At 42.8% G+C, this 16,083-nt stretch overlaps 1 protein-coding gene across 5 annotated transcripts; it reads right to left on the reverse strand.

The window, feature by feature from the left end:
- Window positions 1-229: 229 nt before the first annotated feature.
- TCN1 (transcobalamin 1) lies at window positions 230-14,316 on the reverse strand. Of its 5 annotated transcripts, none has more exons than XM_036220426.1 (9): window positions 10,285-14,316; window positions 8,965-9,144; window positions 8,011-8,148; window positions 6,982-7,137; window positions 5,530-5,720; window positions 3,200-3,389; window positions 1,980-2,163; window positions 596-714; window positions 230-435 (listed from the first exon to the last, which is right to left on the reverse strand). In XM_036220426.1, the coding sequence occupies exons 1-9, from the start codon at window positions 10,361-10,363 to the stop codon at window positions 374-376; spliced, it is 1,299 nt and encodes a 432-aa protein (XP_036076319.1). In that variant the 5' UTR covers window positions 10,364-14,316; the 3' UTR covers window positions 230-373. The 5 variants fall into 5 exon arrangements, with proteins under 5 accessions (XP_036076319.1, XP_036076317.1, XP_036076321.1 ...); XM_036220424.1 differs by having other exon boundaries at window positions 3,146-3,389; XM_036220428.1 differs by lacking the exon at window positions 596-714 and having other exon boundaries at window positions 3,146-3,389.
- Window positions 14,317-16,083: the final 1,767 nt, after the last annotated feature.

Consider the following 16,083-nt stretch of genomic DNA (forward strand, 5'->3'; position numbering starts at 1 on the left):
ACGCTCGTGGCCGCCACATTAGACCCAGAACCTTGTCTCCGTTTTCCCCAGTCTCCCAAGCGCACCCAGATGCCTACCAGGGGACCCTTGAGTAGAACTCGGCTTATTAGATAGGTGGTCTCATCTCTTCCACGTCACATCCTCCCGAGGCGGTCTTCCCTCTAATCATAATAATAAAGTATCCTTTTAAAATGAAATGATTTGAACATGCTCTTTTTGTATTGTTGTTGATATTTATTGAACATGCAAAGAAAGGGCGGTTACTGGCTCCCCTGCTGCGATTGAGAGAGAGGACAGAGAAGACAGGAGGTCAGTCTCCATACGGAATTCTGCTGCATGAGCCTTGGATCCAGCTGAGGAAGGGCTGAGTGTATTAGTACTTGCTCCAGCGAACCTCCAAATTTTCCCCATTATGGACAACGTAACTACCAACTCCTGAACAGGAAGAAGAAGTGGGTCCAGTGATTTGACCACCAAGCCACTGTGCGATGGCTATCACTCTCCCAGGTCCTTGGCACATTGCTCATGGAAGCTCACACATCCGGATGCTCTGGGCACTTTCACCCTGTGGGGCTTTGGGCACACTCTCCCTTACCTTGGCTCAGTGGTTTTCCTTCACTCAGGAGTTCCCAGTAGGTTCTGTCATTACTGTTGGCGTTCACGCCCTGAACAGAGGTGACGTACGGGCCCCAAGAGCTCTCCACCACTGTGAAACTGTGAGGGCAGCGAATGTGTTACAGGAGCTTGGAATTTTCAAAAGCAATGCTACTGGGGGCATTTCTCAAACTTTAATGTACCTAGGAATCACTTGAAGATATTACTCTCCGCCCTCCCCCAAAATGCATATTTCCTGGCTCTATCCTCAGGGACTTTGATTCTGTAGGTCTGGGCTGGGACCAGGAATCCGCACATATTATAAACACTCCAGATGATTCCGGGCAGGTACTCCACAATTCATGCTAAATTAGAGAAACAATGCCCATGGTTTCTATTCCTCCCTCCTGCCGTAGGAGACACTTTGCAGTCACCAACTTCTGATCGGCCCCAAGAGAGTAACTGACAAAGATACTAAAATGGTAGGTGAAAGTGTTAACCTGGTGTCCTACAGTGCCATAAGTCATACTTTGGTAGGCTTTCTCTTAAGAAAGAGACACAGGAAAGAATAATTTAGTATTTCATATGTGTTTATATAAAGGGACATGGTCAATGTCTGTTTCACATTCTTTAGTCACATTTCTCTTCCTTCCTGGGAGCATGTGAAAGGAGCCTTTATAATTACATATATATGTACATTTATAATATAAAATGTATGTACATACAGATATTTTCATTGATACGTTTTTCCCTGTAGCATCATGTAAGATTTTACATTACAGACACAATATTGTGTTATTAGACACAATAAACAATGGCCAGATTTAAGAATCCAAATCACCATGTTTTTTAGAGGCAAAGTCAGTATCTTATTTTTAATATTCGACCTCGCTAGGCGAGGGAACCTTATTAATCTCAGGGTCCCAGAAAGCTTCTGGAAGCAGGAGTGGGCCATGGAGGGTCTTCTGGGTGTTGGGTGAAATCTCTGATTTAAATGATGTTTCGTGTGTATGTTCTTTTTACTGGGATGAGCAACCCACTCATCGGATTTTCAGAGGGATCAGTAATTAAAACATTGTTAAGAGTACTTGTTTTAGACACAGAATGTCTGACATAAAAGTTCTATTTATTGAGGTTTTACTAACTCGAGCTCTCTCTGGGACTTATTCACCCATTAAGTGAACATTAATTTAATACCTGTTATGTGCTAGAAGATACAAGGTCTCACCTCTATTTTTTTGACCCCTGCCATGAGATGTAGATGGACAGCAAACATACTGATTAGGAAGTGTTTAAATGTACTTGTTTTCATGTGCAGAGGTATTTTTACTGAGTCTTTCAAAATCACACCAATAGCCTTACCTTCAGGTTATACACAGACATACCGAAATGCAGCCTCATTCATTTTCTGAGCTTCCTCCATGACATCTAGGAAAACAGAGCCATTCAGCACAGTGACTTTGGTGGAATATGTGTCATTGATTTTCACGGAGTAATGGACTGAAATATATGAGGACGAGCTAGTAGGTGCCACAGATACAGGCTCATGAGTGGAGATGCTGAAGTTACCTGGCACAGACGGAAAAGCAGAGAAGAATTACCATTCGGAACAATAAAAATGCTGTTAGAGTTGCACACCCATCCAGCCCCTACCCATGGACTCCATCATTTTTATGCAGTGAGGGATTTTCTACAGGGAGCAAGTGTCATCAATCAAGGGGCAGACCTCACGTGTCTAAAGCAGAAATTAAAACCCAGTACTCACTGCCTTGGAAATGCTTGTCTCACCTCTCAGCTTTTTAAGCTGTTTAGTCGCCTCCTCTCTCATTTCTCACAGAGTCCCCTAATTTTTTCCCCTTTGGTACAGCGTATAATAATGCTGCCTTTTTTTATTTGCCTTTTTATATCTTAACATTTATTGAAAAATACTATGTGCTAGGCACTGTACTAATCATTTTACATGAGCTCATTAGTCCTCATGAATTGTGGAGTACCTGCACAGAATCATCTAGATATTATAATCATTTGCATTTCTTACACTAGAAAACTGAAGTTTAGAGGTTTAACATTTTGCCCAGGGTCTCTAAACCTGTCCGCGACTGAACCAGGAATGAATGAGAGAAGGAGAAGTCTCCTTTCTTTATACCTTGTTGCAAAACCAGTTGTTTGTATCAGTGATTCAGGTTGCGGTTTCTTACGATACTGCCACATTCCTTTCACACAGATGTCTTATTTCCTGAGGAATCACTCACTGTGCTTAATGGAAAGTCAGAGACACCATATTTTGTGTAGGATGGAAAGGATGCTCAGACCCTCTCTGTATCCAGCAATCAGAAAACATCCCTTTGGAGACAGCCACCATCTAACCAAGTCCACTGTGTTTATCAGCATTTGAGCCAAGAGCAACATCTACTACCTTGTTAAGAACAAATCCTCAGGTGGTTCCAATCTCTGATGACATATATATCAAGGACTGACTTCTCTCTAGGAACTGTGATGCTTTAGAAGTTTATCTGGTAACTTTTGGTGCCTACAGACATCTAAATCTCACCTGCTCTGGGTGTTATGTCGAAAGGCAAAAACGGTTTGCTCTTTAGTGCTATACCTGAACCATTGATACAAAAAGAGTTTTTGTTGATGTCCAGGTAGGTCTTTCCCATCAGGGCAGGTAAGATCTGGGCTGCAGCAGTTGGCGTATGGAATGCTCCCCGAGAAATTTCCTGGAGCACCGTGTCCAGAGTTTGTTGGCAATTCCATTCACCTTCGTTGTAATATTTTGATGAGACAAACAGAGCCTAATGAGAGAGAGAGAAAGAGGCAGGGCAGGAAGAAAGAATGAATGGAGAGCCTTCAAATAAAGGGACTGCCTACCTCTAAGGAATTCAGTAAATATTTATTGAACGTTGACTACACAGGAGGCACCTTAGATAACTAAGATAACTTTCCTGACATCAAGAAGCTTATGAACTATTTTGGGTGGGGAGGCGGGGAATCGCGTACTATCACAAACTGTACTAACACCAATGAGAAAGACTCTGTCTGCCACGCGCACTCGCGTATCCCCAGCCCTGAAACAATGCCGTTCACATAGGAGGCACTGCATCATCAATATTGTTAACAGACAGACTGTTGGAAAGGGAACCCCGCAGGCGAATGCTCCAAGAGAAGATCCAGTGGGACGGCCTTGCAAAGAGGAAGAACTCTACACATCCAGTGGGGCTGAGGGTCTGGTGGAAGGGGCAGTACTTGAGGCTGGCCTTACAACGCGACATGACGGTGCGCGCGGCACTTCCGGAGGTGACGCGATGGGGGGTATAGCTGAAGGTGCTAAAGTGGGCGTGGCCAGGGTGGGCGTGGCCTGGTCGTGCCGACAGTATCTGCGTTTTAGCAAAAGCCCCAAGAATTCTCCTTGCCTGGACAGAGTCAGGGCCACGTGGAAGAACAATCTGGAGAAGGTTGGGGCCAGACTGGTAGACCTTTGAATTTTAGGACGTGGCCTCTGACTTTATTTGCTGGGCAGTTGGGATATTTAATAAAGTTTCTGAACAGGAACTATCCAGCCAGCAAGTGTAAACTGGATTGAAAGGGCAGAATTATGGGGTAGGCGTCAGAGTGAGCAAGACTAGGAGTAAAATGCGTCAGCCTTGAAGATGTTGCTGTGTAGTTTCTCAGGAAAGAGCAGTCCCTTCCTCCCCTACTCCCGCATTTTCACCTTTACTTGAAGACTCTTAAGGTTAACCAAGTAGTCTGTAAGCATTTGTAGCTTATTTAAAAAACAAAAAAACAAAACAAAAAAAACACTAAACTGATCACATGACATCTCCTCTTAAAAACTGTCTTGTGGGCAGGAAGCTCTTGGTCCCGCTGTGAATTAATATCTGTGGGGCTTTTAAATAAGACCAAGGCTCATGCTCTACCCCTAAATTTCTGTATTAACTGGCTGGCATAGAGCCTTATAGCATGAGTCTTTTCTAAGAGCTTTTCCTGGTGATTCAGATGTGCAGGCAGGATGGGAAGCTCCTGTTTTATAAAACTGGAACTTAGCAAAGCAGACAACATGAATAGTAAAAACAGTACAAACAGCTTTAAGATTGGATCCCTGCCTACAGCACCAGCCACATCTGGTAATTTTCCCCAAGGACCCAACGCTGACCACATCTCGATCTCCCTAAAACGTGCAACATTCTGTGGTGACTCTGGTCTTCGCTCTTGTTATCCTCTGTCCCTTCTCTCTTCCCGAGTCAGCCTGGCAAACTCCTATTCACATGAAAGATTCAGTGAAACTTTTTTTTTCTGTAGACTTTCCTTCATCTCTTCTTGTATCCAGCCCTGTACGGTGGGTTAAATCGGTGCAGGAATAAAGTCCCAGACTTCGAGGACCATAGACGGGATAGTACAGGTGCTGAGTGTGAGTTCTGAAACCAACGGTTTACATCCCGTGCCTGTCTGCATCACTTTCTGGCTTTGTAATATGAGGCAAGTTACTGATACTCCATGACTCATGCTCCGATTACAGGAAATGGTGGTAATAATTCTTTCTTCGTTATGTGTACGTTAGTGAGTTAACATCGATAAATACGAGCTGCTGTTCTCGCCACTACCACTTCTACAGCAGTAACCTAATTTGGAAGGCAAGATGATAAAGTGTGAAATTACATGGGATAGAAAGAGAGGTTGTAGTCGTAGTAGACTCTAGAATTTCTTAAGTAAATTGTAGTTAGGAGAAACTTCATAGAAGCATTGGATATGGGAAGGTAAAGGTTGAAGGTGAAGAGAATACATTTCACACAGGGGAAAGGAATTATGTGAGTGAAATCGACGGTAGAACAGGCACAGAACGGACGATAAGATCTTAGGAGGCCAATAAGAAAGGATAAAAATACTGCTTTCTTCCACGACCCCCTCCTCTATCTCCTGTTTTATCCTCTGACTTACCTGCATAGCTTCTCCTGTACTAAAAGCGTTTCCAATGAGACCGTTTTCTTTTTTCTCGGACAGAATCCTCTTTACCAGTAACTCTGTATGATTATTGATACGATTTAAATCCTCTTCGTCTGTTTCTATCTTCTCGTTTATTATTCTTCTCTTCACACAAGTCAAAGCCAAGACAGCCATTGCACCAGTATCTGTCAGGGAGCAAAACCTTGGGGGTAGGGTGACAAAACATCTCACTTTGCCCAGAACTGAGGGGGTTCCCAATATGTGGGATTTTAGTGCTAAAAGAGGAACAGATTCATGCAAATGGGGATGGCTAGTCATGCTAGTCAATGACAGGAGAGAAGGGTTTCAAAATACAGCAATCATCCCTCCAGCATTAATCGCGCGGATACTCCAAGACCCCTTCCTTAAGTCGAGTAGCCCTGTGCCTTGTACTTGGTGACTCATATCTTAGTCATAGAAACACACACTAACACTCTTCCACTTTTACATCTTGGTTCTTCTCATTTTTTCATCTTTCAGCCATACTGGCAAAGAAATTGAGAAACATGCAGGACGATACACCAAACAAAGTATGTCTTTTTGTAAGGTTTCAAGGTTTTCATTTGACCGATCAGAAAATAGCACTCGAGAGAGTTATTTTCCAATAAACATCCTTAAGAAGGAAAATGATGAGGCAAGAGATTGGAAGACGAGAGGATACGATCTTTTTTCCCGGCTCGTTACTTGGTTCCCTCTAAGTTTCTTAGGCATGGTGGCTTCCCTCTCTCCTAGGAAAAACATGAGGAGAAATCTCACGTTTTCCTTCCTACCTAGAGATACTGAATGATTCTCCTTGAGCTTCTTGGAGAAAGATGAGATCGTGTATCTGGATCCATAGGCGCTGAGTACCAATACTAGCTGTCTAGAGGAGACTTCTTTTGGGATGTGTAAGCTGACCCAGTGGAAAATTTCTGGTCCTTCCCCTTTGCGAATACACACTTTATTCATCAAAATATTGGGCCTTGTCACCCAGAGAGGTTGTGTCATGCAAGTAAACTCACACGTCCAAATGGTTCCAAGGAACTGAAGAAAGAGGCAAGGGTTGAGATAAATGAATGCCACTTCATTCTCTTTCTCTAACACTTATACGTCCTAAGATGTCCTATGTGAAGATTCTCACACTCTATCCTTATTTTACAGATGGGAAAATAAAGTGGAGAGATAAAAATCCATTGGTTATATAACTCAAATAAGAGCTAGGCTAAGAACCAGGTCTTGCACATTTAGAAAGAGACTTAACTGCCATGCAATATTCAGTCTTCTCAAAAAGAAAATTCTCTTCTGAGGAGACTGAGGTAGACAGGCTAGAAAAAAATCTAAGTGCTTCCTGGTAGAAAAAAAATCCTAGGGCAGGAACTACTGCTAATCATGTCCTTTCTACCAAGGGAATTGGGTTGAATGACTCACCTACTGAGAACCGACCACCAAAAGAGAAGTTTTTATCTTTATAAGTGAAGTGTTTAGTAACTTCAGTGATTGAATAGCTTCCATTGAACAGACACAAGGCCAAAACGTCCAGGCTGAGCTGGTAGTAATTAGTCAGGGGATTGCCATCATGGACTCCTAGCAGAGAGAAAAGAAATGTCTTACTCATGGACGTGGTACTGGAGTGATCCATTTGTAATCTTTTCCTGCTCTCTTTATTCCCGTTTCTTTATGTTTATGCAGAGGTGAGTGATAGAAAGCGGGGAGATCACTCACAGAATCAGCAAACTTGAGAAATTTAAAAGCTCTTAAGGGCCATCAAATTCAACTCAACTCCTTTTATCACCGAGAAGACCCAGCATGAAAGAGATTAAAATACTATCTTGATATTTGAGTGGTTACAGGACTAGAACACAGATTTCCCACCGCCAAGCCTCTTGCACTTTCAGTAGTAATGTATATGTGGAAGTGGAAGAAATAGAGGTCATCTCAAGGGAAGATGGGAGAGGAGAGACTTAACAAACAATAGAATATTAGGTAGGAGTTGAAATAATAGCAGTGCACATCGCTAGAAGCCATGATGGTTAACCCATTTTTTCTCAGTGCTAAAGTACTTCTGGCCATCTTTGGTTCTTATGCTAGTAGTGTATGCTTTGGTACTTATGACACCATGTCTTGTATTGCTTGGCTTTCTCCGGTGTAATTCATTATTTGTCTAGAAAGGAAGCTGCTGGGAGACAAGAAAATTGTGTCGTGTGTGTGTGTGTGTGTGTGTTCCTCATCATGTATAGGGTAGTGCTTGAGGTAGAGTCAACGCTCGGTTGATCATATTTGAAAAGAAATTTCAAGGCACATGTTGAAAGCGGCAAGAAGCGAAGGTGATCTGCGAAGAAAGAGTGAGCTGAAGGGAATGAAGAGGAGAAGGAAAGAGTGGAGGGAAACTTTAGACAGTTCCGAATCAGCGGAGGAGAAGGCGGGGTTGTCCAGGGTCTCTGAACATGTGATTCTCACCCATGTTTTCAATTTCTGCTTGGAATTTCTTTTCTAGTTGGCTGACCAAGCGAGAATATGTGAAGGTTTCATTGGCGTTTCGACATGTCCCCAAAGCCAATATAACCAAGGCAAGCTGTCTCGAGGTTAAATTCGACCCTGAAAAGAAAAGTATTCAAATTTAACAAGGTACATGCCTGTGATTTTGGGGGGCCTCCTGTCTTCCTTGTGACTTATGGTGCCTGTGACTTCTTTCTTTTGTTCCACTCTATACTAACCTTTTATTGTTCTCTTATTCCTCAAGCAGAGTCTTTTCTAGCAGTACTGTAAAATTACAAGCTAGACCTTAGTCTTTCTCGTGAAATCATGGTATCTCTTTGGAATCATGCAATCCTTATAAAGATTAAAAAAGGAGAAGAAAAATAGATAAATAATAAAATCTTGGGATTTCCTTTTTTTTCTGTAGATGCCAGGATGGTAATAATTGACTTTTTACTTTCTGCCTTATAGAGTATCGAAACTCTCAGGCTCTTCATAATTCTTATAATAAGAGGGAAGTAGGTGCAGCTTCCTTTCCCCCTGATATTAATTAGAAAGCTGAGGCTCAATGTTGACAGGAAAGCCCCAAGCTGGAGGCTAGACTTGAAACCAGCCCACACCTCTCTTACTATATGGTTTTCTTTCTGTTGTTAAGTTTCTTAGTTGTGGTTCACATCCTTGTCTGGTTGTGAACTCAGCTAGCTTATAGGACAGTATTAATGGATAAAAGTCTATAATTTCTTTTGCTTTTCCTTGCAACTTCTTGAAGGAAAATGGTTTTCAGGACCGAAGAAAGCATGGCCTAGCTCTAGAGTAAGTGCCAGGGGACTGATATTTTGAGGTACCTTTCTGTCACCTCAAGTTAAAGATAGATGGAGCAGGCATTCCTTGGACATACAATTTTTAGGACTCACTGCAGAGAATATAGGCACTCACCTTTCTGTCTCTCATTGTCTTTGACTTGTTGGATCAACCGTTGTTCTAAGCTTTGCTCCTGGATCCCGACAAGTCTGAGGGACAACAGGACATGGGTGGCTTGGATTCCCCTGGTATATTTTGAATTGATCATTGTGCTTATCAGAGGGTTCAGACGGGAGCGATTTTCTTTGCTTACCTCTGTGACAGGGGTAGGAGGAAATAAGGAACACCCAGAGAAAATATTAAGGCTGGGAACGGGTGACATAAAAATATTTAGTTATATATATGGCACAGACAGCTTCCTTGACCACTGAAGACAGAGTTAATTATTTTGTGCAATGAATTAAACTTCAGAGCGTCAATAGAGGCCCCCTACTCTTAGGATACAACAGAGGAAATGACAAGCCAGGAAATAAAATTAAAGTTGGCAGATTCCGTGCTTTAGCTTGTGTGAATAAAACTCTTCTTGCAGGCTACAGAGTACCAGGAAAATATAGCCACAGATGGCACCACCACATAGTCATCTTTGGACTGATTTGAACTCAATTCCAGGGTAAATACTTACAGGCAGAAATCACGCACCTGGGAGCTACATCAAATCTTTAAGAAACCACCTGCTTCAACCAACACCCTTCCCTAGTTGTCCTCAATATAAATGAAACTAAAGAAATTAAGAAACATTGGATCATTCAGCTACTAAGAGTTCAGACTAGACGTGAACCTAGTTTTTCTTTCTCTGACTTGCAATTTTTTAATACAATCACTTAATCTCTGGATTCTATACTCAGAGGAGGGATAATGGGGCTTTCACCTAAGGGCCCTGGAGAGGAGTGATGGGGAGGAGACGTGTAGCTTGGGACATCTCAACTCAACAATAACAGGAGAACAGTTTTCATTATTTGGAAGGGATTATTAACATTATTTTTTTCTGTGTAGTTACAAAACCCATGGATTGAACTTCAGAAAATAGATTGCATCTCAAAATTAGAAGATAACTTTTTATGATTTTGAAGTTTTCCTGGGATCATGAATTTTCCATCATTGAAAAAGAACAAGAATAGACAATGACTCGGCGGTGTTACCATGGTAGAGAGGATCTGAGCATAGGAAGTTAGGCAAGTTGGGCAAGTTAATGTTGCTTATGGTCCCTTTCAAAATGACATACGTTGTGGAACTTTCTTTACCACCTCCTGCCACCCTTTACATTACTCGTAGAGTCCAACTACATATAGAACTGAAATAAGGTCTTTTCTCAGATAGCTCTATATATGAAGCCCCCTGTTCGAAACCATCAGGGGACTATTACACGAGAGTAATTTTACTCCAAAGCATACTCACCACAGATGGTGCATAGTTGTCTTGGAATAAGGGCAAACAGTAGGAGCCCCACTAGGGGCAGCTGGTGTGATTGTCCCATCTCTCCAACAGCACAATGGAATGGCGAGGACTTGGCTGGCCTGGCTGTTAACCAGGAGGTGGACAGAAGGTACTGCGAACTCCTCCTTCAGCTTGCCTCAGTCTCTTTCACTCAAGCAAATAGTGAGCAATATCGGGAGGTGTGGTCAAGTGTATTTCTTCCAGTAATATGACAAACCAGGAAGAAGATGTGAAAAGTATGGTCACGGAGAATGAGGAAACAATTTTTCTCTGTTTTCTATCCCAGTTTTCAGAGATATCCCAACATTTCGTACTTGCCTCAGCCCAATGAAAATAAATTAGATGAATAAATATGTTCAGTCATAATTTTCTCTTTTCCATTCCACTTTGGTTACTTTTACTTATGTCTCCTGTGAGATTAGATTTGATGGGGAAAGGGCTTTCGACATACAAAAAAATGGAAGTAGAAGTACTAAGTCTGAAATTTGGGCAGGCGGGATGGGGGAGACTAGTTCACAGAAGAGTCCTTTAGCAGAGTGACTATCGGTCTATGATTTTCTCCTACGACAGCAACCCTGAGAGTTCCTAGCCCAGGAAGAAAACCACGGAGATCTACATCAAATGTGGATTTTTTTTTTTTCATGAAAGGAAAGATGCCACACGCTGCATGTGAGAAGCGTTGCCTATTATGGTTCTTCTAAGAGCTATTACCAAACACCATCAGTTTAGCTTTAGCGTATTTGCTCTGGGTCAGCAAGATGGCAAAACAGACAATCCCTCGCTCACATCCCCCCACAGAAACAATAAGGTTAGCAGCCATCCATGGACAAAAGTTCCTTTATAGGAGCTTTGGGCTCCAGGTAGGGGACTGTGAACCACCAGGAAACGACTTATATTCATTCATACAAGCTAAAGCGCAGAATCAGCCAACTCAGATTTTCCTTCCTGACTGTCATTTCTCTGTTAGATCCTGAGAAGGCAGGTTTACTGACCATGGTCCTGGCTATAGACCAGAAAACAGCCTTAAGTAAGATCCTTAACCTCTGTGAGTCTCAGTTTCTTGATCAGTAAAATGTAGATAATAATAGTTCTCACCTCAGATTTTGTGAGAATTTGATAAGTTACCATTAGGGTGCTTAGAATAGTCCCAGTACATAACGGGCAGTACATAATTGTTAACTCTTATTATCTTGCTAGTAACCATCAGCTCAGTTGTATCTGCCCAAAGTCTGGTTATCAAGCCTGGTACCTCTGTTTCCCTCAATTGTTGATCTAATCAACCACAAGTGTCGAACATTCTACCTTCTGGAACCAGTCTGTTTCTCTCAGTCTTTATTGCCACTATTCTGGTCTAAATTACCATAATTTCTGCATTCCCACAATAACTTCCAGATTTTTGTCTTGGCCACTTGGACTCCCCTCCAAGTCCTTCCGCACCTAACTCCTAGAGCATTATTTCCCAGGAGGGGTTACTACGTGAACCCCATCTAGGAGTTCTCAGGGAACCCAGTTTGATATACTGTACCCTACAACTTTTAGTCTATGAAAAAATCAGTTTTGAATTTTTTCTGCAGAAGAGATATTTTACTATCTTGGTAATGTTTTCATAAAGTTATTCAAATCCTCGTAGATTTGAAAATATATCTGTGACTCTTTGGGCTCTAAGGACTCGGTTTCACACCTACAGTGATCTTCCAAACCATAGTTCTGCGTATTTGTTTCCTGGTTAAAATCTTGAAGCCTTCCTTTGCACTTTGACTAAAACTCCGTATTTTAAATGTGATCTCTAAGCACCTGTACTGCTGACCCTTGCCTGTCTCTGCAGCATTATTTTATTATCTTGTACATTATGCTCCAATCTCATTTTTTTTTTTTTTTTGGTTCTTCTATTGTGTCAAGTTCCTTCCCACTTCAAGGCTTATTCCCTTGTCTTGCTTTCCTCTCTTGAGTGCTTGCTTTCAGGAGATGCCGCTTCCTGTCCCCTCGAATGGCTTGTTCATCCTTCAGCGTAACTACCACTCCCTCAGGAATGTTCTCTCTGCACCCCCAGACCTGTGATCTATTCTCTTGGCACTCTGTACTTTCCTTTGTAGCACTTGTGAGAATTGCGATTAGTTACTTGTAGAATTACTTCTTAACTGTGTTTGTTTAATGTGTGTCTCCCTGCCAGACTGTGAGCTCCTCGAAAACAAGAGTGAGTCTTTCCTGTCCACTGTGGTATCTCCTACTGTACCATTCAAAATGCCTACGACATAAGAGGTCTTCAAATATTTGCTGGAAGGAAACACCTTGGGTCTAGAGCCAGACAATACATTAATAACACGTATTGGTAGATAATCTCATTGGAATGAGTATTAAAAGTTTATATAGCAGAAAACTAGAAAATAAAAGTGAGCAATTAAGGTGGGTTCCATCAGCATTGAGGGAGAATTCGGGATTTAAGCATCTGGGGTTTGGAGGTCACCCAAGTGTTAAATATGTGAGAGTCGTCTGTTCAGCATTTATCTCATGGAGTAGATCCACTTTGAGATAATCTACACTTCTTTCATTTTACCTTTCTCCGTGCAGATAAGCGAGATTTATGTAATTCTTGTTATTTATTTGACTTACTCTAGGTAAATATTGAGGAGTGAGCCAAGCACCAATATATAGTCTAGTATGGCCGAGTCCTTCTAGGCTTATCGGCAGAGCGAGACAAAGTCCTACAGGCTCCCAGGGTCATCAGGAGATATGGCTTAGAATGAGTTACTGTGAGCTGAGCACAAATGGCCTCAGGTCTGCTCCGGCCTAGTTTGTAAGGGAACTGGAACAAGGGTACGAGTGGAGGCACATATACTATATGTCCATGTCAAAGTTTTAAATCTATTTAAATAAACGGTTGAACAAGATATGCTCTGCCCTCCTATTTTGACAAACCAGCTTTTATAAAGCTCTTATTCTAGAATTCAGAGAGTCCTCGGAGCTCCACGCTGAAACATTGCCATGTGGTAACAGCCACATCCATCTCCGCCTCACTCTACTTCACTCCCCTACCCGTGGTCCATGGCCCACGGCCTATGGCTTGGTTCTCCTCTTTCCAACCCGGCTTGACCTGCATTTTAAGGGGCCTCCCACCCATAGAGTGCATGTGTGTGGATGCTACAGATGACATGTCCAAGCTCTGTTCCTATCCCTAGCAGGCAGCTAGCTGTTCCCTGGCCACCCTGGGCACAGGATACACACACCTGGGAGGACAGACTCAGGGAAGGGTCTTGTGCAGGCCTCGTTTGTGAGCTCAGAGCCGTTTGGAAAGGGAATTGTTGGGGCTTGTCCTCTTGATCCAGCACATCTTCTTCCCCAAGCAAAGGGCACAATGGAGAAGGCCAGAGGGACCTCCGCTCAGAGTGATCCCTGAGCGGAGGTCCTTCCTTTCCATATTGGAGGGCGGTACAAAATGGCAAGGTGGCAGCCGATTTATCCCATGTCTTTTTTTTTGCCTGTTGTAGCATGTGGAAGTCTAGAAGAAGCTAAAACTGGGAGGGAGGAGTGGCGTGCAACACTGGGTTACGGTATTTTTATTCTCCTCTTATGGAAAGTCTTTATTCCGACTGCTGATTCTGGAATTTGGCCCCATATCATGTTAATTGGACTGGTTCTCTCTGTTACTTTAGCTTATTCCAGATCCTCGAAAGACCATGACGACTAGCACAAATAGCATAAATGTTCTACAGTGTTTATATCGTATAGGTGTTGGAAATACCGCAAGAACATGTTGCAGTGATCTGTGTGTGTGTGATATAAGAATATAAGAATTTAAAAGTTGTGTTTCTCCCTGTTGCTACTGTTGCAGTGGTCTGTGTGTGTGTGTGTAACCCAGATAATGCAAACCCAAGAGAAAAAGGCTTTAGCTACCTGAAGTGTGTAAGATAAACAGACACCCATGCGGCTGGCTGAGAAGACACCAAAGACGTCATCATAGAGTATAAAGCAAAAGGGACTCTAACGCAGACTTAGAGAGCGTGCTCCCTGTCCTCCCGGGACTACGCTCCTCCGTCTCTTGGTTCCTGACTGCTCTGCTTTGAAGAAGAGGCCTCTGCTGATCAATCCTCGCAGATCGACAGCACCTGAGCCAGCAGCGACCGGTCACGGCTTAATATGTGGCTTGTCTCCGCCAGCACCGCCGGGTGGTCTGCTAGGACTGAAATCCATCAGGATCTGGTGTGATTAAACCTGTGTGATGCTCTGGCAACTATTTGTGTGTGTGTCGTCCTTGCTTAGCTGGTTACTTGCTGCGCTTGTTATATATACGTATCTCAGACGAAGTGCTCTCCGACTCTCGTCCTGGCTTGGCCTTAGGGAGCGAGTTGAGCCACCTGTGCAACGTCCACGGAGAATTTGGACAAACATACAAAGAGAAGTAAGATTTAGATTCATTTCTTTATTCTTCATCGATTCATCAAACATGACATTTATCAAGTAACATCTAGGCACATCTGATTTCTTATTTAAAATCTGGATGCTTACACTTCAAATCAAAGGACACAGAAGATTTATAACGTTGGTTTTTTTTTTTAAGGCTCTAATATAAAACATGAACATGAAATGAAAATAACTGAAAGAGAACTGGAGGCCAGCCTCACTTCCTCTCTTATCAGCCTTCCTGAGGAATCTCTGTTGCCTGGGGCCACAGGTGAAAATGCCCCTTCCCTCTGGGTTAGACTGCGATCGACATTTTGGCAGGCGACTGTAGCGATTCATGTGTACTCTAAAGCTTCCAGCTACAACGGATCCCATTGGACTGGAGTGGGGCTAAAACATCTCTATTTTAAAATAGTGCTCCAGATAATTTTGATAATCATCCTCACGTTGGGGAGCCATTGACCTGGTGCTCTCTAAAGGGAAGGCATCTGAGTCTGGTTCTCAAAGTGTGGTCCAAGCACCGGCAGCACCGCACCAGAATTCAAAGACACAAATCCTCAGGCTTCACACCAGCCCCGAATGAGAATCTCCAGGGCACGGCCCTGCGATCTGAGTTCTAACAAGCCCAGCGGGTGGTTCTGACGTTGCTGAAGTTGGAAACCCACACGCTTAGAATACCTCCCTGAATGTCATTCTCCAACAATTCAATAAACACGCATTGACACTTCTTCAACCTTTTGTTCCTCCAGGAGCTGCAGAAGGTCTGGGGAAGGCACAGTGATCCAAGATTTGCCTGTGGCACTTTATCTGCATCCCTGGAGTCATCGGGAGACTGTCCAGGTTCAGGAGGGAGAAAGAACCCTTTCTTGGAATATTAAAAACAAACAAACAAACAAAATCGTGGCTTTATAAAGAGTTTATATTTCGTTCTTTGTACTTTCCCCGTTTTTCAGATATTAGACAGCTTGGATCAGGAAAAAACCAATACGGGTTTCCAGAAAGTCAAAGCAATTAGCAGAGTGATTGTGTAAATGCTGTCAGCTGGGTGTGGCATTGGCTGTAAAATTACCCACAGCAGGTCAGGCACTTCCAATTTCCTGTGTTTTTCAAGGGTCTTTGGTTGGGGGCTGATGATCAAAATTGTGAAGGATTTTGTGGGGTTACGATCATCTTTACTTTTGTGCCTGATTTCGCCTTTTTCTGAGCAAGGATCAGGCCCACGTTTTGTTGTTTTAAGGTGTAGTTACTTAGAGGTTTCTGGCCCTGTTAGTGTTTCCTGCTTTCTGTAGAAGTCACTTGCCATTCCGTTTTTCTGACTTACTTCCGTTGGTGTTGCTTTCTCTCTCTTGCCCTCTCCCACCC

This window comes from Rousettus aegyptiacus, unplaced genomic scaffold (assembly GCF_014176215.1).
Source record: "Rousettus aegyptiacus isolate mRouAeg1 unplaced genomic scaffold, mRouAeg1.p scaffold_m13_p_5, whole genome shotgun sequence".
NCBI lineage: Eukaryota > Metazoa > Chordata > Mammalia > Chiroptera > Pteropodidae > Rousettus > Rousettus aegyptiacus.